Source organism: Capricornis sumatraensis, chromosome 19 (assembly GCF_032405125.1).
Source record: "Capricornis sumatraensis isolate serow.1 chromosome 19, serow.2, whole genome shotgun sequence".
NCBI classification, from domain to species: domain Eukaryota; kingdom Metazoa; phylum Chordata; class Mammalia; order Artiodactyla; family Bovidae; genus Capricornis; species Capricornis sumatraensis.
In genome coordinates, this window is record NC_091087.1 from 41,812,125 (window position 1) to 41,837,654 (window position 25,530).

At 46.7% G+C, this 25,530-nt stretch overlaps 1 protein-coding gene across 6 annotated transcripts in view; it reads right to left on the reverse strand.

The window, feature by feature from the left end:
- Positions 1-25,530, reverse strand: part of PML (PML nuclear body scaffold) — a 51,378-nt gene that overhangs the window by 12,529 nt on the left and 13,319 nt on the right. For 3 of the 6 annotated variants that reach the window (XM_068991436.1, XM_068991437.1, XM_068991439.1), the window contains exons 3-6: positions 9,824-10,404; positions 8,147-8,217; positions 1,858-1,977; positions 1,189-1,447 (exon numbers count right to left, since the gene is read on the reverse strand). In XM_068991436.1, the coding sequence (XP_068847537.1) occupies positions 1,189-1,447; positions 1,858-1,977; positions 8,147-8,217; positions 9,824-10,404 (1,031 nt within the window). Of the gene's footprint in view, positions 1-1,188; positions 1,448-1,857; positions 1,978-5,559; positions 5,875-8,146; positions 8,218-9,823; positions 10,405-25,530 lie in introns of those variants that run through there. The other 3 variants (XM_068991438.1, XM_068991440.1, XM_068991441.1) reach the window with 3 other exon arrangements.

The window sequence follows — 25,530 nt, forward strand, 5'->3', positions numbered from 1 at the left end:
GCTGTCAACATTCAGCGTGTGTGCCAGCGTGGATCTGCCTGTTTAGTCGCTGTTATGTCCAACTCTTTGCAACCCTGTGGACTGTAGCCCGCCAGGCCTCTCTGCCAGTGGAATTCTCCAGGCAAGAATACTGGAGTGGGTTGCCGTGCCTCCCTTCAGGGGACCCCCAATGCAGGGATTGAACCCGCCTCTCTGATGTCTACCTGTGTTGGCAGGCGGGTTCTTTACCACTGGGCCACCTGGGAAGCCAGGATCTGCCTGTACGGAGGGGTTACTCAAGGTGGCTTTCCATCACTGCCTGCTATGCCTTGTCTGTGACTACTTAATTCAGCTACTGGCCCTGGAATAATTCAGAACTGACTACTCGTGGAGGGGGTGTGACAAGCACCACCTGGTTTGGAACCTTTGGCCATCCTAAAGCAGCACACTGGTTGTTCCAATTCTCAGCTCTGTGAGCTGAGATGTTTGAGTTAAAAGAGACTTTAGGTTTACAAAACCTTCTGATTACCAATAGCATTTGTGAGCGAGGATTCTCCATTGGGGCTGAGTGTATGGCCAGGGTCAGGGTTCAGTGTGACCGGGGACAGGGGTCAGTGTGGGACCTAGAATGAAAACAATACTGGACACTGGGTAAAACAGCTCCAGGAAGAACAGTCTTGAACATTCCAGGATTCTGGGGGTTGACCTCCAGTCACATGAAAGGACTCCCTGTCTGGCAGTGGCCATAAAAGATACCTTGGGCAAGCGAGATACCTTAGGTGGATGGCCTTCGTAAAAAAAATTTGGGAACTGATGGGTGTGGACTTTACCCAAGTCTTCTCTGAGCATGTGTTAGACACCCACCAATAAACATTGTTTGGGGAGACCCATCCTGTGCAGAGGCATAGTACTGGGTTTGAAAAGGGTGTGTCAGGGGAAGGAGCTGAGGAACTGTGTTCCCCAGGCTATCATGCTCCCTATATGGGCATCCCAGCAAAGCATGGGCTAAACCGTCCGCGCTAGCCACCCCCAGACAAACCCTGGGCTTGCCCTTCCCCATTTGGTGGCAGCTGAGGGCAAGACACACAGGGAATGCTGCTTGCCTTGGGCTTCCTGGGAAGGGTGTCAGGATGCAGAGGAGGGGTCCCACCCAGCCCCTGGAAGACAGCATGCAGGCCTCAGCCCATCCTGCCCATCCCCACTCCCTACCTGTCTCTGCAGGGTCGCCGGTTTGATGGTTGCTCTCAGGCAAGGGGAGCTCATCTCTTATGATGGGGCTCTTGGGGCTGGATGGCCCATCCAGGTGGGGTGGCGAGACTGCCCTGGAGGTGCTGGGCCTGGGCTGCTCAGGGGAGCTCTGAGCCAACCTAGACTTTTCCCCCTCCTCAGACTCCATCTTGATGACCTTCCGGGGGCACTCGGTCTGGCAGGCCTTCCTCTTCTGCGGTGGGGCCGTGTGGGTGCCCTCCTGTGCAGTGGGGTGTCACAGGGCAGGGTCAGGAGCCTCCAGGGGACTGGGGCCATGGGCAGAGACCCAGACCTGAGTGGCAGGAATCTGTTCCCCGCCCCATGCCCTTTGCTCCTGCTGTCCCCTTTGCTATCTGCCATGCGGATCACACCTCTCTACACAGAGGTCCTCCCAAGTCAGCAGGCACACTGGCCCTGCTGGTGACCACTGACCACCAATCTCTGCTGGCTTCTGACTGCCTTGGGAGGGGCTCCTGCTTGGAGGGAAGCTTCCTAACACGGCAACCAAGAGCTGGGAGAGCGCAGAGTCAGTGCCTGTTGAGGTCTGGGTTCTCACTTCCATTCCACCTCTTACCACCTAGTGGGATCTGGGCCCTGGGAAGGGGAGGGGAGGGCTGGGGAATATCTTACTTCTCTGCGGGAGGGGTCTTGGATGGAGAAGGCGTACACTGGCACAGGGTGTGCCCCTGGCACCGGCTGTACCACGGCCAATCCCGCGGCTTGCATCTGGTCCCTCGGCACCTCCTCTGGCTGCAAAGTTGGGACACAAAAGTAGTCAGAAATGACCAGGCAGGGGACTTCCTTGGTGGGCCAGTGTGTAAGTCCTGTACTCCCAATGCAGGGGGCTCAGGTATGACCCCTGGTCGGGGAACTAGATCTCACATGCCGAAACTAAAGAGCACGTGTGCCTCAACTAAGACCCAGTGCAGCCAAATAAATAAATATAAAAAACAAAAACGACCAGGCAGTAGGACCACCCAGGTCCCCTGGTGTGGGGTCAGGTCAGTCTCCAAGGCCTCACCCAGACATAAGAGCTGGCTCCTGGTCCAATACCCAGAGCCTACTGGGGACCAGAAGTCTTCCTTGCAGCCTCCATGACTTCACCTTCTGGCAACCCTGAGGTGCTGGCACCCCAGGGACTACGTCAATGCCTGTGCATCCTAATGGTGCCAGAAGATGGCCTCAGGGATCACACTGCCAACAACTCAAGGCTCACTTGACAAGTAGACCCAGCCTAGACAACTCCAGGGCTTCCCTGGTGGCTCAGACAGTAAAGAATCCACCTGTAATGTGGGAGACCTGGGTTCAGTCCTTGGGTTGGGATGATCCCTTGGAGGAGGGCATAGCAACCCACTCCAGTATTCTTGCCTGGAAAATCCTCATGGACAGAGGAGCCTGGCAGGCTATGGTCCATGGCGTTGCAGTCAGACATGACTGAGCGACTAAGCAGAGACCAGCACAGACAACTCTAGGGACAAAGTGGTGGTGGTGGTGGTGGTGGTCCCTACTAATGGTAGCAGCTCCTCTCTAGCTGCAAATTCATCATAGAGAGGGGACCCTTCCACTGAGCTGACATTGCCCCCTGCCCCATCACCTGTTCACAATAGCCCACAGGTGGAAGCAGCCCAAATGTCAACTGATGAAGAGATAAAATGTAGGGTAGCCATTCAGGAGAATGCTATTCAGCCAGACAAAGGATTGAGTTCTGAACACACAAGGTGGAGGAACCTTGAACGCATCATGCTAAGTGGACAGCTAGCCACAAAAGAATGGATACTGTATGATACCATTTATACGAAATATCCAGAAATGCCAACTGCACAGAGACAGCAGACTGGGGGTCGCCAAGGGTTGGGGGAGGCAAAGTGAGGAGTGACTGCTCCATGGATACAAGCTTTCCTTTTGGGGAAATGAAAGTGCAGGAACTACAGTCTGGGAGAGTTATACCAGACTGTGAGTGCACTAAATGTCACTGGATGGTATACTTTAAAATAGTGAATTTTACAATGAAATTACAGTAAAAAAAAAAAAAAAAAAAAGGAGGTGGTACTATATTATGATTATTGCCCATCTACAGAGAAGGAAACCAAGGCACAGAGAGGTTAAGTGATTTCCTAAGGTCATATACCTAATAAGGGCCTGGACCAGGGGCTTGAAACTAGTGTTCTTTTTAATTTTTAAAAAATTTATTTTTGGCTGCATTGGATCTTCGTTGCTTTGTGTAGGCTTTCTCTAGTTGTGGCAAGAGAAGGTTACTCTCCAGCTGCGGTGTGCGGGCTTCTCTTTCTTAGCACATGGGCTCTAGGTGCGTGGGCGCCGTAGTCGCGGAGCATGCTCTGCGGCATGTGCAATCTTCCTGGACCAGGGATTGAACCCACGTCCCCTGCACCAGTAGGCAGATTGTTATCCACTGCACCACCAGGGAAGTCCGAATCCAGTGCTTTTGAAATGCAAGTTCCCTTTCTGCGCCTGAGTATGTTCCCTTTTCTTCACCCACTGTCTCCTTTATGTCCCTCTGCACCATCTTTCCCTATCATGGGAAACTTAAGAGTAAGCTGGAGCTTTTGCTGAAACGGTGTTTGTGATGTGGCGAGCATCCCTCTGCAATGAGAGGCCCAGATTCCGGGGCTCAGTCCAGGGGCTCCGGCCTGCCCCTCCTGCCTCCAATCCTGACTCCTTGGCGCCTCACACTCCGTGTGCACTCGGCGGATGAGGGTCCATCCGGAGCCCGAGGTCCATCCACACAGCTGGAGGGCGCTCTTGGCTAAGCTGAGCTGCGTTAGAAAACCCAGGCACTGGGCTGTAAGAGGGTGAGGTCAGGAATGTGCTTTCCTCATGGGGACAGGCTCTGTCTGCTCCCGAGCAGTGGGGCACGGGGTCAGGCCCACCCTCACAGGGTGAACGGCAGGGCTTACCTGGCCAGGCCAGGACAGGGGCAGTCGGGGAAGCCCGGCACGACCGGCCGTGCGCTGGGGACCAGGACCCTGCGGTGGGGCTCTTCTTGATGTCAAGTGCCTTCATGTCAAATGTGGGTTCCCAACTCATGGACTATCATGGACTGATTTCCTCCCCTCCTTCCTGGGTTTCTTTTTCTCAACAGCTTCACAAAAAGAGAGGAGAGCTGTCTCTCTGAATCAGAGTGGACCTGTTTGGGGTGGGGGTGGGGGGGACGGGTTGTGTGGGAGGAGGGGATAATTTGGCAGGTCATTTTCTCCCAGGCCTCTTGGAAAAATATACAATCTCCAGGGTACTCTCTGTGCCAGTGTTTTACAAATTACAGTTGTGACCCATGAGTGGACCATGGCAGCAAAGTCATGACTAGCATTTTTTGTATTACATAGAATACTACAGAACAGAAAAGTCTTAAGAGTACATTCCACATTTATAAGTGTAATTTATGGCACAAAACTTCTGTTTTAGCTATAGGTATGTGCATGGGTATACACCAGTAGGTCAGATGTAAAATATATCTTTTACAGTGGGTGGTGGTCAAAAAGTTTAAACCACTCCACAGTCATTAAGATGGCCACTACTTAAAAAAAGAGTGCGAATGAGAAGGAGAAACTGGAACCGTTGTGGACTGTTGGTGCACCCATGCGGTGTAGCCACTATGGAAAATTTTATGGTGATTCCCCAAAAATTAAAGACAGGATTATCACACAATTCAGCAGTTCCACTTCCAGGCAAATTGATGTTATATGTATTTGATCACCATTAAAAATGAAAGAGTGGGGACTTTACTGGTGGTCCAGTGGTTGAGAATCTGTCTTCTAATGCAGGGGACCTGGGTTCGATCTCTGGTCCAGACAGATCTCATAGGCTGGAGGGCAACTACGTTTGTGTGCCACAACTACTGAGCTTGCATTCTAAGAGTCTGTGCTCTGCAACAAGAGGCCACCACAATGAGAAGCGTGCACACTGCAACTAGAGAGGAGCCCCTACTTGCTGCAACTAGAAAAAGCTCAAGTGAGCAACGAAGACCCAGTGCAGCCAGAAAATAAATAAATGTTTTTTAAAAAATGAAAAGAGTTCGAAAGGTCTTGGTCTGCCTGCCTGTGTGTGTCTCTGAAAACTGCTGGCATGTAAGAGAACCTCGTTCCACGTGGGCTGTGAACTCCCCAAAGGCAGGGCTGGGCTCCTCTCAGCCTCTGCCCCATCCTTCGTGACACCACCTATCCATGTTAATGAAGCAGGGACACACATGAGAGCTCAGTAAAGAAAAAAAAAATCATCATGACCGATTCATAGTTATTTTACAGTTTTAAAACAATTTATTTTTTCCATTAAAGTATGGTGACATCATTACAAAAAGAACCAAGAGGGAGAGAGGAAGGACAATGTCCGAGGTGCCATCCTACCCAAGCACTCCTAGTTAATTACACCAGTTGGTATTCATCATCCTCTCCACCTAGGCATGGGGCTTCCCTGGTGGCTCAGAGGTTAAAGCGTCTGTCTCCAATGCTGGAGACCGGGGTTCGATCCCTGGGTCGCGAAGATCCCCTGGAGAAGGAAATGGCAACCCACTCCAGTATTCTTGCCTGGAGAATCTCATGGACAGAGGAGCCTGGTAGGCTACAGTCCATGGGGTCGCAAAGAGTCGGACACGACTGAGCGACTTCACTTTCACTTTTCACTTTCACTTTCCACCTAGGCATAGGGTGGGGATTAAAATAAACCAGCAGTTTCAAGAGGGATGCGTGTTGGCGCTGGAAGCCCAGTTCCTGCCTCCTAAGGCAGGAATGTGGGTCCAAGCGGTGCTTCTCTCCTAGCACAGCCAGACCACGCCTGCCCCCCTCAAGCAGCTGCACCTGTCCTTTGTACTCATGGTGTATGACCCACTTCCATTCCCCAGCTCCATCCATCCCCACCCCCAAGCCTGTTACGAAAATGAAAGCAAGAAGAGCCTGCACAGAGCATTCTTCTGATGCTCCAAGTTCAACCTGCTTAGAAACTGGCAATGAGAGGGCACAAGACGAGACCCAGAAAAATGCCCAGACCTTCTTCACACAAGACAACATAGGCTCTCTTGCTGTTGTTCATTAACTAACAACTGACACCTGGAAGCCAGAGCAGTCTGTGGCCCTGGGGCACTTTTCACCACCATTCATAACTTCTTTGAAGACTATTTCTCATTCTAGCATTGTCTATCATATCAAAATAACCTAAAAGCCAAGGAACTGGCTAAATAAATCACACTACACCTATTTTAGCACAGACCACTACGCAGATGTAAAAAGGCATCAGGAAGCTCCCTGCCTACTGATGAGATAAGAATTCCCCAATAGTATTGTGCCCTAGGCATAATATATATGTGGCACTGTGCTACCTCTGTCCAAAAAAAAAAAAAAAAAAAGCAAGTATATAGTCATATTTGCTTGTAACTACATAAAGAAATTCTGGAAGGATATATAAGAAATAAGCGTGGCTCAGTGGTAAAGAATCAGCCTTGAGAGATCAGCAGGAGATGCAGGCTTGATCCCTGGGTTGGGAAGATTCCCTGGAGAAGGAAATGACAATCCACTCTAGTATTCTTGCCTGAGAAATCTCATAGACAGAGGAGCCTGGCAGGCTGCAGTTTATGGGGTCGCAAGAGTCGGACACAATTCAGTGACTAAACGACAACAATATGGGTGTAAACACTGGTCAGATGGGGGACAAGGTGGGAGGAAGACATGATCACTTTCTATGTTTTTATTATGATTTCTGACCATGTGATTGTATTACTTGTCCTAAATATCCAGAATTAAATGTCCTTTTAAAACTTTATATGTGTGTATATGAGAATGCAGTACCCAAGACAGTTGGGAACTGGCTTCAAGTCCTGCCCTTAGCATTAGCATGCTGTGTGGCCTTGGGTTAAGTCACACCCTCTTTGGGGTCTTAGCTTCATCCTCTATACAAGAGCAGGTCAGACTCCAAGATTTCTCCTAACTCTAAAGCTCTCAAATCCTAAATTCTGCTTCCTACAGGAAGCCTCTTCTGATTGCCTCAACCTACAGCAATCTCTGTCTCCTATGGGCCACACCATGGCAGAGCTAGAAAGGCTGACTGCCCTCACCAGAAGACCTGCTTTCCAAGGAGGACCAGTCAATCCTGGGCCCAGCTCCTTGACATGCACACACACCTGGATGACCAGTATGGGGAGCAGACCAGGTGCCCGATCCAGGGAGGAACTGAAAAAGCTTCTCCTGGGAGAGAGGAGAAATGCGTGCAAGTAGCCAAGAGGACAGGTAACAGGATGCCACTGCATTTGCACCCAGGGATGCGCTCTAAGAGCACTGCAGAGATGGGAGTGGCTGAAGCCTCAGGAATGAGCAAGCTTCCTGCCCCTGGAGGTGTGTGCATGGTGGCTGACAGTCACAGGTCAGCGGCGCTGCAGAGGGAATGACGGCATGAGAGGGAGCGCGGGCGCTTTCCAACCCTGAATACTACGGCTCTTAGGCCTGTGATGGCCCCGAAATCACATCGACGGAACCCAGGCTGCTGTGATCACTGTCTGACACCTGGCCTCATTCTCCATTCCTCTCCAGAACCCTACGTGGGGGAAGGGCCACATATCTGGAGTGGGGCACACAGAGGGGAAGGTCATCTGCCATGTCTATCAAGGGCCTGCCTGCCAGGGACCACTGCTTTATCTCCTGTCCATCCCTGGGACTAACACCTCCTGGAGACCTACTATGACATCAAGACCTACTATGGCATGTAGGAGCCCAGAGCCAGCCAGCCCTTCCTCCGCCCCCTCCCACTGAAGCTGCAGTCCAGGCCCCTGCTGTCATTCTCTCAGGTGCTCTCTCTCCTCTGTTGCCTGCAGACACGGGGACAGCAAGACTCAGCTTCCTTCCCAACAGAGGGGAACTCCCAACCCACCCGGCCTGCAGGATGGACCACCTCCCCCCTTCAAACCTCAAGTCCATCTCACCGGGTCAGTGCCACAAGTGTCTCTGGGAGTGCTGGCAGCTTCTGGGCTGGCTCTCCTGGATAGAGCTGCATCTGGAGAACACAGAGAAGGTCATAGGCAGGTCAGGGACATCCCTGGTGAGAGGCATCCTGTCTTAGGACAGTGACAAAGGAAACATTCTTGTTGCTTTTCCTGGAGACCCCTTTTCCAGGGCCTCTGGCAGCTCCATGGAGTGGCTGTAGTTGGAAAGAAAGCTCCCTGATTGCAGTGGGCATGAACTCACCTAGAAGGAAGAGAGGGGTGGCATGGGAGAGTGCTTGCCTTTGGCTCCAGACCCCAAGCACAGCTCTCTCCAACTTGGGGCCACCACCAAGGCAAAGCACAGACAATTCTAACAGTGTTACTGCTCACTGATTTCTCTGCACAGTGAGAACTCCATGACACTCTTCTGACCTGTGGCCTGTTTTTATTAAATCTAAATCTCTCATGCTGGAAGATAAAATAACTCCTTTCTCTGCCACCACCGAGGCAAGCTGTTTTATGGAAGTCATTTCCTGTACATGCGGTAATAGTTACCACCTAGGTGGAGAAGGCGCATGTCCACGCTAGGACTGCATTTTGATGAATCCACATCCACTAGCTCCAAGGCCAGGAGTGAGCAGGTCTCCATCACTGCCATCTGCCCAAGAACCTTCAGATTCTGAGGCTTCCTTCCCCTTTCTCAGTGAAAGGGCATCCTCACACCAGAACCGGAGATTTTGTCAGAGCCATTTCAGCCTCCCTACCCTGGAGGCCCTCCTGTGCAGCCCCTGTGTCTCCTGGAAGCCTCCTTGCTGCCTCCAGCACCTAGAAAGCTGCTGTAACTCCTGGATTTGGGCTACAGAGCCAAGCACTGTCTCATTCTCCAGCCACACGACATGCCCCAACCTTGTCTCCTAGTCGGACTGGACAACTCCAGGTCAGAAACTGGTCCTCTGTCTCCTCACTTCCCCAGTGCCCAATACCAGGCAGGGCCCACACAGGTAGGCAGCTAGTCCAGATGGCAGCGAGGGGCAAAAGATCCCTTCCACTGAACCTGGTTTTGGGTAAGCACCCCACCAGGGGATGGGGGTGGGGGTTAGGAGTGGTGGTGGTGGCAGTGGTCGGCCCCTCTGAGGCTAAAATGATACAGGGTATGGTTCTCAGCTTTATAGTTTCTTAAGTCCCTTGAGGGGCTTCCCCCAGTGGCTCAAGCGGTAAAGAATCTGCCTGCAATGCAGGATACCGGGGTTCAATCCCTGGGTCGGGAAGATTCCCTGGAGAAGGAATTGGCAACCTATTCCAGTCCCTCTTGCCTGGAGAATTCCACGGACAGAGGAGCCTGGTGGGCTACAGTTCATGGGATAGCAGAGTTGGACACAACTGAGTGACTTTCACTTTCAACTTCCTTGAGAGTCACAAGATCACAACTAATACTTAGGGTCTTATAAATCAGTCAGACGTGACCCTACTGGGTGGCTGCAGGCTTCCACTCCCCCAGACTTATCCTGCGCTCTGTAACCTACAATGTGATCAAACCCAAGAGACTTAATAAAAACCCCACAGTTTCCTCTTATGTCACATGGGGCTGAACTTTTCCACCTGCCTTTCCCCAGGGGCATCAGCAGGCCCAAGCCCTCACAGGGTAAACAGGCCAGCCATGAGGTGATGGTGGCTTACCTCTACCCTGGGTGATGCAAGAGACGAGGCCCTGCAGGCGCACCCTGAATTCGTTGAAGCTGTCTGTGTGCACAGTGGCTCGCAGACTCTGGGGCTCCTCTTGGCGCAGCTGGTGGAGTGCCTTGCGCAGGAAGTCATGCATGTCCAGCACCTCCTGATCCGAGGCGTATAGTTTCATTCTCTGCACCAGCACGCTGCCCATACGGATCCGCTGCAGTACAGCATCCAGCCGGCCCAGCTGGCCCGCTATCTCTTCATAGTCGCGCTGGTACCGCGCACCCACGCCTTCCAGCAGCTCACGCTCCTGCTCTAGCACATGCGCTACCACCTCGCGCACGCGCTCACGGATGAACTCCTCAGTGTCGGCGCGTACGCGGCCCAGCTGGCTGATGGCAGAGCGCATCTGCGCCTGCGCTGCCCCGAAGCTGCGGTCCTGCTCCTGCAGGTCCTGGGTCATGGTGTCCAGCTCATCCTGCCGCTGCTGGATCTCCATGCTGATGTCGCACTTGAGCTCGCCGTGGTCCCTATCCAGGAGAGCGCACGAGCAGCACAAGGGCTTGGAGCAGCCTCGGCAGTAGATGCTGCGGACACAGAAGGTTGGCCTGATTTAGGGGATTCCTGCTTTCTTTTTCTCTTTAAATATTCTTTACTAAATGCCTCTTCAAAACAGTTACAAAACTTTGAATCCTGGTATGTTTCTACATCTGTGCTTTTCTCAGTTCAGTGTTTCTGGTTATGGGGATAGTATCCAAACTACCAATAAAACTTATTGGAACATAAAAAAAGTTACTAAAGTAGTAATAGCTGGCCTCCATCCATGAAATACTGTATATTAACACATACATGTAATTTAGAAAGACAGTAACAAAAATCCTACATGCAGGGCAGCAAAAGAGGCACAGATGTAAAGAACAGACCTTTGGACTCTATGGGAGAAGGCGAGGGTGGGATGATTTGAGAGAACAGCATTGAACTATGTACATTCCCATATGTAAAATAGGTGACCAGTGCAAGTTTTGATGCGTGAAGCAGGATACCCAAAGCTAGTGCTCTGGGACAACCCAAAGGGATAGGGTGGGGAGGGAGGTGGGAGGGGGTTTCAGGATGGGGTGGCACATGTATGCCCATGGCTGATTCACGTCTATGTATGGCAAGAAATCATCACAAAATTGTAAAGTAATTGTCCTCCGATTAAATAATTTTTTTTTTTTTTTAAGCAGAGTTAATCATCATCAGAAGCACCCAGCACTTCTGAATTTCTTTTCTCCACCTCGGAGGCAACCAGGAGAGCATCCTGGGTGCATCCTTCACACCTCTGGCTCTTCAAACCACTTCACATAAATAGTCACACTCTTCTGCTGCTAGCAGAATTCCAAGGACTTGATACATTTCATCCCACTTAATCCTCCGTAGAGTGTCTTAAGAGAATGATTATTATCCTCACTTCACAGACAGAAGAAATCAAGATGTTCAGAGGTTAAATAACTGACTCATACCTACAACAATTTTGGGCAGGTTGATGTTTATTTAAAAAAAAAATCAGATCATGCTAAACGATTATTTTGTAACTTCCTCCTCTAATTTAACTTTTGTTCAGGACACTCCTCATCTAGGTCTACAAGCATAATCTTCAGTTCAGTTCAGTCGCTCAGTCGTGTCTGACTCTTTGCAACCCCATGAACTGCAGCATGCCAGGCCTCCCTGTCCATCACCAACTCCCAGGGTCCACCCAAACCCCTGTCCATTGAGTCGGTGAAGCCATCCAACCATCTCATCCTCTGTCGTCCCCTTTTCCTCCTGCCCCCAATCCCTCCCAGCATCAGAGTCTTTTCCAGTGAGTCAACTCTTTGCATGCGGTGGCCAAAGTATTGAAGTTTCAGCTTCAACAATAGTCCTACCAATGAACACCCAGGACTGATCTCCTTTAGGATGGACTAATGTATTTAATAGATCCATTACATTCCAGATGGACCACACTGACTCAGTCATTCTATTAATAATGCATTGGATCAGTTTAGTGGAAGACAATTTTTCCACGGGGTGGGTGGGAGGGGTGTGTGCAGGGGGGGGGGATGGGTTGGGGAAGGGGTGGCAAAGGGTGGTTCAGGCAGTAACGAGAGTAATGTGAAGCAGCACATGAAGCCTCCTTTGCTTCTCGCCAGTTCCTAACAGGTTCTGACCAGGATGGGTCTGCAGCCCAGGGTGTTGCAGAACTCTGTGTTAACGGGCATTCCAGTGATTTCCTGTTTGTGCATTTCCTCCCAATATGGACAATGCTTTATGTAGCCTAATGCATAGATCCTTTTGTTTCTATGAAATATATTATAAAATAATAGAATTGCTAAGAGAGTGTATATTTTAATATATTTTAGCCAGCAGACACTTCCACCATAGTATTTACTATGTGTCAAGATACTTATAAACATTTCACAAATATCAACTCACTTAATCCTTATAACAATCCTATGGAGTGGGAATTATCATTGTTCCCATTCTAAGGATGGAGAAACTAAGCATGAGGTGCAATAACTTGTTCAAGGTCACACAATTAGAAAGTGACAGAGTCCAGAAGCAAACTGTAGTAGGCAGAATAATGGTGTGCATTCAAGTACTAATTCCTGGAACCTGAATAGGACCCCTCACATGGCAAGAAGGGCTTCCCTGATAGCTCAGTTGGTAAAGAATCCGCCTGTAACACAGGAGACCCCAGTTCAATTTCTGGGTTGGGAAGATCCCCTGGAGAAGGGATAGGCTACCCATTCCAGTATTCTTGGGCTTCCCTTGTGGCTCATTTGGTAAAGAATCCACCTGCAATGCGGGAGACCTGGGTTTGATCCCTGGGCTGGGAAGATCTCCTGGAGAAGGGAAAGGCTACCCACTCCAGTATTCTAACCTGCAGAACTCCATGGACTGTAGAGGCCATGAGGTCGCAAAGAGTTGGACTCGGCTGAGCGACTTTCACGTCACTTCATTTCACATGGCAAAAAGGACTTGATAGGTGTGATTACATTAAGGATCTTGAGATGGGAAGATTATCTTGGATTATCTGGGTGGACCCAGTGTAATCACAGGAGACCTCATAGGGGAAAGAGGAGATAGGCAGGAGAGTGAGAGAGGGAGAGGAAGTGGAGGTCAGAGTGATACTGTCCTGGTGGCTTTGAAGGTGGCAGGGGATCATGAAATACAGAATGGAGGCAGGGACTTCCCTGGAGGTCTAGTGGCTAAGACTCTGCTTTCCAAATGCAGGGTCCAGGGTTCGATCCCTGGTCAGGGAACTAGATCCCACATGCCAAAACTAAACATTCCATGTGCTGCAACTAAGACTGGGAGCACTCAAATAAATAAATAAACCATATTTTCTAAAGAAAGAAAAGAATGCAGGCAGCCTCTAGAAGCTGGAAAAGGCAAGAAAATGGACTCTCCTCAAGAGCCTCCCTAAGGAACACTGTTCTACAGACACCTCGATTGTAGCTCAATGTAGGGAACACTGTTCTACAGACACCTCGATTGTAGCTCAATGTAGGGAACACTGTTCTACAGACACCTTGATTGTAGCTCAATGTAGGGAACACTGTTCTACAGACACCTCGATTGTAGCTCAGTGAGACCTACTGCAGACTTCTGATCTCCAGAGGTAAATAAGCATCTGTCTGTAATGGTTCAAGCCCCGAAATTTGTGGTGAATTGTTACAGCAACAATAGGAAACTAACTAAAACCCAAGTAGCCTGGCTCAGAGTCCATGCTCTGAAACATTGCATGAAATATTACTCTTCCAATAGCACCAGGAGGACTTCCCTGTGATCTGGTGGTTAAGAATCTGCCTGCCAAGGCAGAGAACATGGGTTTGACCCTTAGTTCAGGAAGATCCCACATGCAGGGAGGTGACTAAGCCTGGGCACCATAACTACTGAAGTCTGTGTGCCCTGGAGCCTGTGCTCTGCCAACAAGAGAAGCCAGTGGAATGAGAAGGTTGAGCACCACAGCGAGAGAACAGCCCTGGTTCACCGCAACTAGAGAAAGCCTGCAGTGCAGCAACGATGGCCCAGCGTAGTCAGAAGTTCATTAATCAATAAATTAAAAAAATATTACCAGGAAAAATATTAGTTACTTCCCTAGAAATACTGCTGTAACTTACTCTTGCCAGCAATGAGAATAACAAGTAAGCCCATCTAAGGCCAGGAGAAAGGATTTTAGCTGGGGCCACTTTGGTTTCAATTATTGAGATCAACTTGTCCCAGAAATGCCAACAGAGAGCCTGCTGGTCAACCCAGTTCCAAAGTCTTGGCACCAGGTACCAGGTACGAGTCCTCAGCTTTGCCAGCTCTCAACCTTCCCAAGTTACCCAAGGTGGTAAGTCCCAGGGCTTGAGCCTCTTGACCAAACAGAGGAGACTTATTTCACACTAGCAAAGCTTCTCTGGAGACAGAAAAATGTGTGGAGAGGGGAATGGGGGTCACTACTGGGTCATGAGCCTTCAACGCCTCCAGCCTCAGCACACTGGATCTAAGTAACAGCCTCATCTAGCCTGTGAGGCAGGGCCAGTGACTGAGGTAAGTGGTAGTGCGGGGCAGAGAAAAAAGCTGGGCAGATGCGGATCTGACCTCAGCTCTGTGTCCTTCCTTGGCAGGTCATGTAACCTCTCTGGACCTTGGTTTTCTTATCTGTAAAATATAGGTAATTCCCACCTCATATGGGAGTGCTACTACTGCTGCTGCTAAGTTGCTTCAGTCGTGTCCGACTCTGTGCGACCCCATAGATGGCAGCCCACCAGGCTCCCCCGTCCCTGGGATTCTCCAGGCAAGAACACTGGAGTGGGTTGGCATGTCCTTCTCCAATGCATGAAAGTGAAAAGTGAAAGGGAAGTCGTTCAGTCGTGTCCAACTCTTCGCGACCCCATGGACTGCAGCCTACCAGGCTCCGCCGTCCATGGGATTTTCCAGGCAAGAGTACTGGAGTGGGGGGCCATCGCCTTCTCCGTGTGGACGATTAGATAGGCTATAGACATAAAGGAGGAACTGGAACCAGCTGTCATTTTCTCAGCTTTGGGTCCATGGGAGAGGGGCTGAGTCTGTGGTGAGTGTCCCTTTCTCAGAAAAGGTGCTCCATAGGGATTTCCTTGGTGGTCCAGTGGTTAAGACTTCACCTTCCAATGCAGGGGGTATATGTTCCCACATGCCTCCTGGCCAAGAAACCAAAACATAAAACAGAAACAATATTGTAACAAATTCAATGAAGACGTTAAGAAATAGTCCACATTAAAAAGAAAAAAAAAACAAACTTAGAAAAAAAGAAGAGTGCTCCAGGCTGGGAAGGGGACCCCTAGAGTGGCCTGGCTGGAGGGAGAGCAAGACTTGCTGGGTGGACCACAGTCTCTGCTGGGTCCTCTTCTTTGGCCCTTTCTGCCCCAAGTGCGGTCTGCCAAGGGAAACCAGCCACCACTCCCGCTCTGCAGTCAAATACTCTCCCACTGAGTGATACCCCCACCACTCCCCCTCTGGATGGAAGGAGACAATTAACTTCAGGTCTCTCTCTGTTTGGGGCCTTACAACAGACACCCTGGGGCCCAAAGCCCCCAACTTTCTGCTAAGACTGAGGTGCAGGCTCTGAATCAGAATGACCCCTCACGGGGCTGCCACCCAAGACCATGAATGACTTCCTTGGCTTAGTTCTTCATTCAAAAGACACTGAGCACTTCCTGTGTGCTTGGCATTTTTAGGGGTGACAGAGGTGAGATGGGCACCTGCCCATAGGAGCTCCATGATAAGGATCTGGACTTAATGCAGAGAGGTGTAGCTCTGGAGAGCAAAAGGGCACTCATTTACTCCTGGAATACTCAAAAGAACGAACTAAAACACCACAGAATCAATACGCCAGAATTAAAATAGCTTAATTCTATTCCAGCAAAGCAAACGAAAAGAAAATACGGTAAATATTTTCCAGTCCCCATTCACAATGGCAATTTTTAAAATGCTAAAAAAAAAAAAAATAACAATAGCTAGACATAATCCTAACAAGAAACGTGTAGAACTTATTTAGACTAAACGACAAAAAACCCACTAAGAGAGAATGTCTAAAAAAAAGAGCGTATCAAGGTCCCAACTACAGAGACTATTGAAAGGTTGTTGAATCACGACGCTGGGATTCTTGGCCCCCGAAGGAGAAGAATTCAATCTGGGGCCAGAGATGAGGCTCGATCGCTCAGAGCTTTTGTGTAATAAAGTTTTATTAAAGTATAAAGGAGATAGAGAAAGCTTGTGACATAGGCATCAGAAGGGGGCAGAAAGAGTACCCCCCTGCTAGTCTTCAGCTAGATGTTATATAGTCACAAGTAGCCTGTTAATGAAAGAAAGGAATGTCTCAAAACTCAGAATGGCACCAGGCCCTTCACCCATAAGATGTATTTTGGGATAATCTTGGCACCAAATGGTTTATCTTGGGCCATAAAATGATTAACTTGAATCCTGAAGAAGGGCAGATCACCATACAAATAGTTTCATTTACACAGATTAGAGGAACAATATCGGAGTATAACATACTGGTTTATCAAGTAGGTTCTGAGCCAAAAGGCAAGACTTGAAGACAGAGTTTGGGGTAAATGCATAGTATATTAGCATAGCTTAAGATAAACATTTCCATAAGAAAAAGGCATTGGTTAACTTCAGGTGAAACCAGGTGTCACTATGGCAACACAGAATTTTTAGAGAAACTTCCTTTTAAATTTGTATAGATAAGGAAAAAATATCGCTAGTTTGTTTCCTCCTGCCTCTTAAGAGAGATAAAAATGTCTGACACTTGCAGGCTATTTCCTCTGGAGACCCCTGGCCTTCCTGCCTGTTACCCTCTCACTATTATTAATTTTTCCGAAGTTAATATAAAGGTTTGAAGCAATTTTAGGCAAACTACGAATGAGATTTTAAAGCAATTAAAAAATTTTTTTTAATTATTATTATTTTTGGCTGTGCTGGGTCTTCATTGTGGTGTGTGGGCTTTCTTTAGTTGCAGAGTTGGGGGGTTCTCCAGTTTCAGAGCATGGGCTCTAATGCATGTGGGCTCTCTAGTTGTGGCACGTGGGTTTAGTTGCCACTCAGTATGTGGAATCTTAGTTTTCCGACCAGGGATCGAACCTGCATCCCCTGTATTGGGAAGGCAGATTCTTAACCACTGGACAACAAGGGAAGTCCCAAGAATGAGATTTTAAAACTTAACCAATTGATTCTAGATTTCACATGAAGGAGTAAACAGAGCAAATAGCTAAGAAAATTTTTGAAAAATCCGTGTAAGGATAGGGATTTTTAGTGCCACTGACAACATTACAGAACTACCACTATTAATGTACTGGTCTAATAGCCAAGAGAAAGATCAGCACAACAGAAAGCCCTGAAAGAGACCCTGTCATCTATCAGAATACAGCATTTTACATAATGAAAAAGATCATCCCAAACTAATGGACATTAAAGGGGTTTTCAACAATTTTATCAGGAAAACTGGTTACGGGAGGGGGCAGATAAATCAAGTTAGAGCTTTGCCTCATACACTACAGCAAGATATATTTTGATGAATCAGATGAAAAATAACACCATGGGGATATAATAGTTGGCTATTTATTCTCATGATGGTAAAGACCTTATAACCAAGGAAGAAAAAATCATACAATCAACAGATGGAGTCGCCTGAAAATTCAAAATGGTCTATTTTTTGAAAAGACATGCATGAGCTCCTATTTTAAGGAAATTACACTTTGTGACACTCACGGATGTTCATTCTGTTTTAGATAATTATAGAGACAGCAGGAAGGAAAGGAAAAATTCTATACTGATAGTAGTTACCTCTTTCTCTTCCTCCCTCCCCCTTTTCATGTGCTGAGATTTTCCAAAAGTTTCCATAATCAATTCTAAACAAAGGCTTTTGGACTTTAAATAGGAAGCAATGGGGAACCAACAGAGAACCCATTCCAACTGGGAATTACAACAAAGCTCTGTCTCTTCTGTTTTGTGACACATTGTTCGGTTTACTCCGTTATGACTGGGCAGTGAATTGACTGCACTATGACTATTTAAACAGAAGCTCCAGTAAGTTCCCTGGGTTCTCAGTCTTCCCATTCCTAAGCTGCCTGTATCTAAACATCCACGCCAGAGGCCACTCGACCGTGGACAAGGCATCTGGAGCTCTTCCATGGTTCCTATCTATGAGACCGTGAGTGAGTGAATTACGTTCTCTCTCTGAGTCTCAATTTCCCCATCTATACAATAGGGACAAAGATTCTGTCTCACAGATGGTTACAAAGATGAGGGGCTGGTGTATGGGAAGCAAGCAGCACAGTGCCACATACACACTGGACATTCTGGAGTTGTGGAAGACAAGGCATTAAGCACATAGTGGGGCTGTGTGTGCGGGGAGGGGGGCTAGCCCTGCTGCTGGTGGGTGAGCCTCTCAACCTCGGGCAGTAAGGAAATATAAGCACTGAGTGTGGTCTCTGGACTGCTCCCTTCCCAGTATGGACATGCCACCCTAAACCAGCCTCACCTTCCACGAAGACCACAGCGGGATGCCACGCTGTCCTAGGAATCTTGCATCCTCAGAATGCAAGAAGCAAAAATCCTATGAAATCACGACCCGTGGAGGAGAGCTGGCCCCAGAGCAAAATTCCAGGGCAGGGCCTGGCTTGGTGAATGGTGACAGAAAAACTGTCCATGTCACACCCCCATCTCAACAAGGTGACTGGGAGCTTTCACTTCTGTGGAGTAGTGAAAGGAAAGGCCTCCTTTGGAAATTCAAATAATTAGCTAGAGGGGAATTGAAGGGCTCCATTAGTCATTTGGATGACTAATGCAGTATGAATGCATTTAACGGGACTGGTTTCCTGCTATCTCCAGGGTGACACAGTTGAGGAAATAAGATTTCTGAAGCCAGGAGAGGAGATGCATAGTTGGAGATGCCAAGATGCTCAAAGAGACTGAAAGCATTATCCATTAACTAGCCATTGGCTGAGGGGGTGGTGGCAGAGATGGGGAAACCTGAGGTCTTAGGAAGATAAGAGAAGTTAGGAAAGAGGGGAGAAGGAAGCCTTGTCTATTTCCCACTGTCTCCTTATACTGGCCCCACAACCAAGAAAGAGGAAGAGAAAATTTGTACTTTTCCTCCCCCACTCTTTTCTGTGTAGGTCTCTGCTTTCAAGATGAGGCGGTCAGTGTTCTGTTGGGCCATGTCACTCATTCAGCAGGAGCCCTGCTGCATGGGATCCCGGCCTCCCCTTCTCTCTTTAGGGCAGTGAAGGGAACTAACATCCAAAGGCCACTCAAGCCAAAGATCAGGGGGAATTCCAGACTCCTCCCCTCCTAGACTGCTTCAACAATTACTCATCGTTAAGTCTTATTAAATTCTATCTTCCTTTACTTAAATATAATTACTGAATACCAACTATGTTGCAGCTATGGGGCTAGAATGTAGAGATGATTAAGGCAGAATTCTACTTTCTAGATCTGTCATACCAATTCCCAACAATACTGCCTTTGTTCTTGCCCCAATTATGACTTTGATGCCTTTAAGACTGTCCCTTTGTAGGCCTCCTTGGTCTCTCCAGTCAACCCTTCCTCTACACAGTATTTCTAATATGTAATTACCATCATTAGCTTAAGTGATTGCAATGATGTCCCTTGGAAGTACTGCCAGAATAGTTATCAAGTGCAGGAAATATTTTAAGTGACGTGTGAAAGTAAAAGTGAAGTTGCTCAGTCGTGTCCGACTCTTTGTGACCCCATGGACTGTAGCCTCCCAGGTTCCACCATCCATGGGATTTTCCAGGCAAGAATATTGGAGTGGGTTGCCTTATGTTAATGAAGGAGATTCAAGTTTGAGCAAACTTAGATCACTTTGGCAAATTCATTGAGTTGTATAATAATACACTATAATTATATAGTATTGAATACTAGTCAACATGAACATGATGTCGATTTACATGTCAGTAAATCTTGCAAGACAACAAGACAAAGTTTATCACATAGATGGTAATTATCAAGCTATTTTAATTTCTGCTTTATTGACTATGCCAAAGCCTTTGACTGTGTGGATCACAATAAACTGTGGAAAATTCTGAAAGAGATGGGAATACCAGACCACCTGACCTGCCTCTTGAGAAACCTATATGCAGGTCAGGAAGCAACAGTTAGAACAGAACATGGAACAGACTGGTTCCAAAGAGGAAAAGGAGTACGTCAAGGCTGTATATTGTCACCCTGCTTATTTAACTTATATGCAGAGTACATCATGAGAAATGCTGGGCTGGAAGAAGCACAAGCTGGAATCAAGATTGGTGGGAGAAATATCAGTAACCTCAGATATGCAGATGACACCACCCTTAGAGCAGAAAGTGAAGATCTAAAAAGCCTCTTGATGAAAGTGAAAGAGGAGAGTGAAAAAGTTGGCTTAAAGCTCAACATTCAGAAAACTAAGATCATGGCATCCAGTCCCATCACTCCATGGGAAATAGATGGGGAAACAGTGGAAACAGTGTCAGACTTTATTTCTGGGGACTCCAAAATCACAGCAGATGGTGATTGCAGCCATGAAATTAAAAGATGCTTACTTCTTGGAAGGAAAGCTATAACCAACCTAGACAGCATATTGAAAAGCAGAGACATTACTTTGCCAACAAAGGTCCGTCTAGTCAAGGCTATGGTTTTTCCAGTGGTCATGTATGGATGTGAGAGCTGCACTGTGAAGAAAGCTGAGTGCTGAAGAATTGATGCTTTTGAACTGTGGTGTTGCAGAAGACTCTTGAGAGTCCTTTGGACTTCAATGAGATCCAACTAGTCCATCCTAAAGGAGACCAGTCTTGGGTGTTCATTGGAAGGAGTGATGCTGAGGCTGAAACTCCAATACTTTGGCCACCTCATGCAAAGAGTTGACTCATTGGAAAAGACCCTGATGCTGGGAAAGATTCAGGGCAGGAGGAGAAGGGGACGACAGAGGATGAGATGGCTGGATGGCATCACCTACTCGATGCACATGAGTTTGGGTGGACTCCGGGAGTTGGTGATGGACAGGGAGGTCTGGCGTGCTGCACTTCATGGGGTCGCAAAGAGCTGGACACGACTGAGCAACTGAACTGAACTGAACTGAATTTCAATAAATAAAACGACAATTTCGCCTGCAGTGCAGGAGGCCTGGGTTTGATCCCTGTGTTGGGAAGATCCCCTGGAGAAAAGAAAAATCTACCCACTCCAGTATCGTGGCCTGGAGAATTCCATGGAGTCCATGGGGTTGCAAAGAGTCAGACATGGCTGGGCGACTTTCACTTTCACTTTATGGGGGCTTCCCAGGTGGCGCTAGTGGATAAAGAAGTCTCCTGCCAGTGCAGGAGCTGCAGGAGACTCAGGCTCAGTCCCTGGGTCTGGAAGATCCCCTGGAGAAGGAAATGGGAATCCACTCAAGTATTCTTGCCAGGATAATCCTATGGATAGAGGAATCTGGCAGACTACAGTCCATGGGGTCGCAGACTCGGACACAACTGAGCGTGCATGCACGTATGTAACTTCATGCTTTATTAGTTAAGGGACATATGATATAAAGAGGCAGCTCTTCTATTTAGTTGTACCCATCTCAAAATACCTCTCCAACTCTAACAGCTTTGACAGAACAAATCCAAAGCAGGTATTTGTTATGCAGTTCAATGACTATAAAGATAAGCATTAAATGTAAATAGAATCTGGGGACACAGAAAACAAGTAGCAATTCCTTATGTGACAAACAATTTTGACATTCTCAAGTTCTTTTATAAAAATGTGTATAAAATGATTTTATGTAGTTTTGATGTCTACTGTGGTTCTGATCTTTGTTGTTCATTCAATACTCATTAAACATATACAACTAACTCCAGTATTCCTGCCTAGGAAATCCCATGGACGGAGGAGCCTAGCAGATTACAGTCCATGGGGTTGAAAAGAGTCGGACATAATTTAGCAACAAAAGTACCACCACAATTACTCTTATAAAAAAGATAATAAAATGATTTTATGTAGCTTTGAGGGTCTACTGTGGTTCTGATCTTTGCTATTCATTCAAAACTCATTAAACATACACGTTTCCCCCAAACTGTAGAAACACTGTTAAGATTATTAATCTGAAAAACAATAAAATCATAAATTTAAAACTGTAATACTAAAGGTAACAGAGCAAGAAGAAAATCAGTAAGAGGAAGAAAGAGGAGGAGGGGTAACATAAGAAATTTTCACTGAAATAGAACTTTTAGACTAAAGGAGCAAGATAGGGTCTAGAATAATTTGATGCAAAATGCTCAACACTAAGACAGCTTGGTTAAATTAATAAATCTCAGGAATGAAAAGTATCTTTCGGCATCAAGACAGAAAAAGCAAATGAATCTGTCCTCAGGACTCTCCTGGTGAACATTTGATGCTGAACAATAATTCAGCAAAGTCTATAAAGCGCTAAACAAATGACATCTGGACATCACCAGATGGTCAACCCCGAAATCAGAGTGATTATATTCTTTGCAGATGAAGATGGAGAAGCTCTATACAGTCAGGAAAACAAGACTAGGAGCTGACTGTGGCTCAGATCATGAACTCAATATTGCAAAATTCAGACTTAAATTGAAGTCGGGAAAACTATTAGGCCATTAAGGCATGACCTAAATCAAATCCCTTATGATTATACAGTGGACGTGACAAATAGATTCAAGGTATTAGATCTAAAAGATAGAGTGCCTGAAGAACTATGGATAGAGGTTCGTGGCATTGTACAGGAGGCATGATCAAGACCATCCCCCAAAAAAGAAATGCAAAAAAGGCTAAATGACTGTCTGAGGAGGCCTTACAAATAGCTGAGAAAAGAAGAGAAGTAAAAGGCAATGGAGAAAAGGAAAGATATATCCATCTTAATGCAGAGTTCCAAAGAAAAGCAAGAAGAGAGAAGAAAGCCTTCCTAAATGAACAATGAAAACAAATAGATGAAAACAATAGAACGGGAAAGACTAGGGGTCTTTTCAAAAAAACTAGAGATACCGAGGGAACATTTCATGCAAAGATGGGCACAAGAAAGGACAGAAATGTTATGGACCTAACAGAAGCAGAAGATATTAAGAAGAAGTAGTAAGAATACACAGAACAATACTAAAAAGATTTTAATGACCCAGATAATCACGATGGTGTAATCACTCACCTAGAGCCAGACATTCTGGAGTGTGAACCAAGTGGGCCTTAGGAAGCATCACTATAAACCAAGCTAGTGGAGGTGATGGAATTCCAGTTGAACTATTTCAAATCCTAAAAGATGATGCTGTTAAAGTGCTGTGCTCAATATGCCAGCAAATATGGAAAACTCAGCAGTGGCCACAGGACTGGAAAAAAAAATCAATTTTCATTCCAGTCCCAAAGAAGGGCAATGCCACAGAATGTTCAAACTATTGCACAACTGCACTCATTTCACATGTTAGCAAAGTAATGCTCTAAATTCTCCAAGCCAAGCTTCAATAGTACATGAACTGAGAACTTCCAGATGTTCAAGCTGGATTTAGAAAAGGCAAAGGAACCAGAGCTCAAACTGCCAATGTCTTCTGGATCATAGAAAAAAATAGAGAATTCCAGAAAAACATCTACTTTTGCTTCACTGACTATGCTAAAGCCTTTGACTGTATGGATCACAACAAACTGTGGAAAATTCTTTAAGAGATGGGAATACCAGACCACCTTACCTGCCTCCAGCAAAACCTGTGTGCAGGTCAAGAAGCAACAGTTAGAACTGGACATAGAATAATGGACTGGTTCAAAATTGGGAAAGGAGTACAGTAAGGCTGTATATTGTCACCTTGCCTATTTAACTTACATGCAGAGTAATCATGCAAAATGCTGGGCTAAATGAAGCACAAGCTGGAGTCAAGGTTGCTGGGAGAAATATCAATAACCTCAGACATACAGATGACATCACCATTATGGCAGAAAGTGAAGAACTAAAGAGCCTCTTTTGAAGGTAAAAGAGGAGTGTGAAAAAGCTGGCTTAAAATTCAACATTGAAAAAATGAAGATCTTGGCATCCAGCCCCATCACTTCATGGCAAATAGATGGGGAAACAAGGGAAATAGTGAGAAACTTTATTTTCTTGGGCTCCCAAATCACTGCAGATGGTGACTGCAGCCATGAAATTAAGACACTTGTTCCTTGGAAGAAAAGCTATGACAAACCTAGACAGTGTATTAAAAAGCAGAGACATTACTTTACCAACAAAGGTCCATATAGTCAAAGCTATGGTTTTTCCAGTAGTCATGTATGGATGTGAGAGCTGGACCATAAAGAAGGCTGAACGCTGAAGAACTGATGCTTTTGAACTGTGGTGTTGGAGAAGACTCAGGAGAGTCCCTTGGACAGCAAGGAGATCAAACCAGTCAATCCTAAAGGAAATCAACCCTGAATACTCATTGGAAGGACTGTTGCTGAAGTTGAATCTCCAATACTTTGGCCTCCTGATGCAAAGAGCCGACTCACTGGAAAAGACTCTGGAGGCTGGGAAAGATTGAAGGCAAAAGGAGAAGTGGGCAGCAGAGGATGAGAAGGTTAGGTAATATCACTGACATGAATCTGAGCAAACTTTGGGAGACAGTGGAGGACAGAGGAGCCAGGCACACTGCAGTCAGACATGACTTAGCAACTGAACAAGTCTAATTTTACTTCAATATCTTTTTCTTCTCGTCAAAGTCAAGGAAAATTAAACGTAACATTGCTTAAATAGCAAGCTTCCTTTGAATAATTTAATTCTAAGGGAAAATACAATCTCAGCTCTAAACAAGCAACTTGCAGAATTCTTTTTTTGCAGCTGGGCTGGTTGTTAGTTGAAGACTGCCTGCAAGTGGAGGCTGGGAGTGCCAGGACAGGCTCTGTGCAGACAGAGTCTGCAGTCAGGAAATCTTGTGTCCTGGCCTGGTCCTCGCTCAGATAAGTCCTCTTACTTGGGAATGAGCTCCCTTTCATGTTCTGGCCTCTTGCAACACTTCTTTCTTTCTCAATAATCTTATAGGAGGGTGTGGAACAGAACTACCCTATGACCCAGCAATCCCACTCCTGGGCATATACCCAGGAAAACCATAATTCAAAAAGCTACATGCATCCCAATGTTGAATGCAGCACTATTTATGATAGCCAAGACATGGAAGCAACCTATATGTCTACTGACAGAGGAATGGATAAAGAAGATGTGGTACAGATACACAATGGAATATTACTCAGCCAGAAAAAGGAATGAAACCACGCCATTTGCAGAGCTGTGGATGGACCCAGAAACTGTCATACAGAAGGAAGTAAGTCAGAGAGAGATAAACAAATGTCATATACCATTGCTCATATGTGGAATCTAGAAAAATAGTATAGATAATCTTATTTGCAGAGGAGAAATAAGACACAGATGTAGAGAACAGAAGTATGGTTACCAAGGGGATAAGACAGGGTGGGATGAATTGGGAGATTGCGATTGGCAAATATATACACTACTATGTATAAAACAGATAACTAATGATAACCTGTTGTACAGCACAGAGAACTCTACTCAGAGCTATGTGATGACCTAAATGGGAAGGAAATCCAAAAAAGAGGGATATATGTATATGCATAGGAAAAAGCAACTCACTTTAGTATTCTTGCCTGAAAAATCCCATGGACAGAGGAGCCCTGTAGTCACAAAGTGTTGGACACGACTGAGCGAC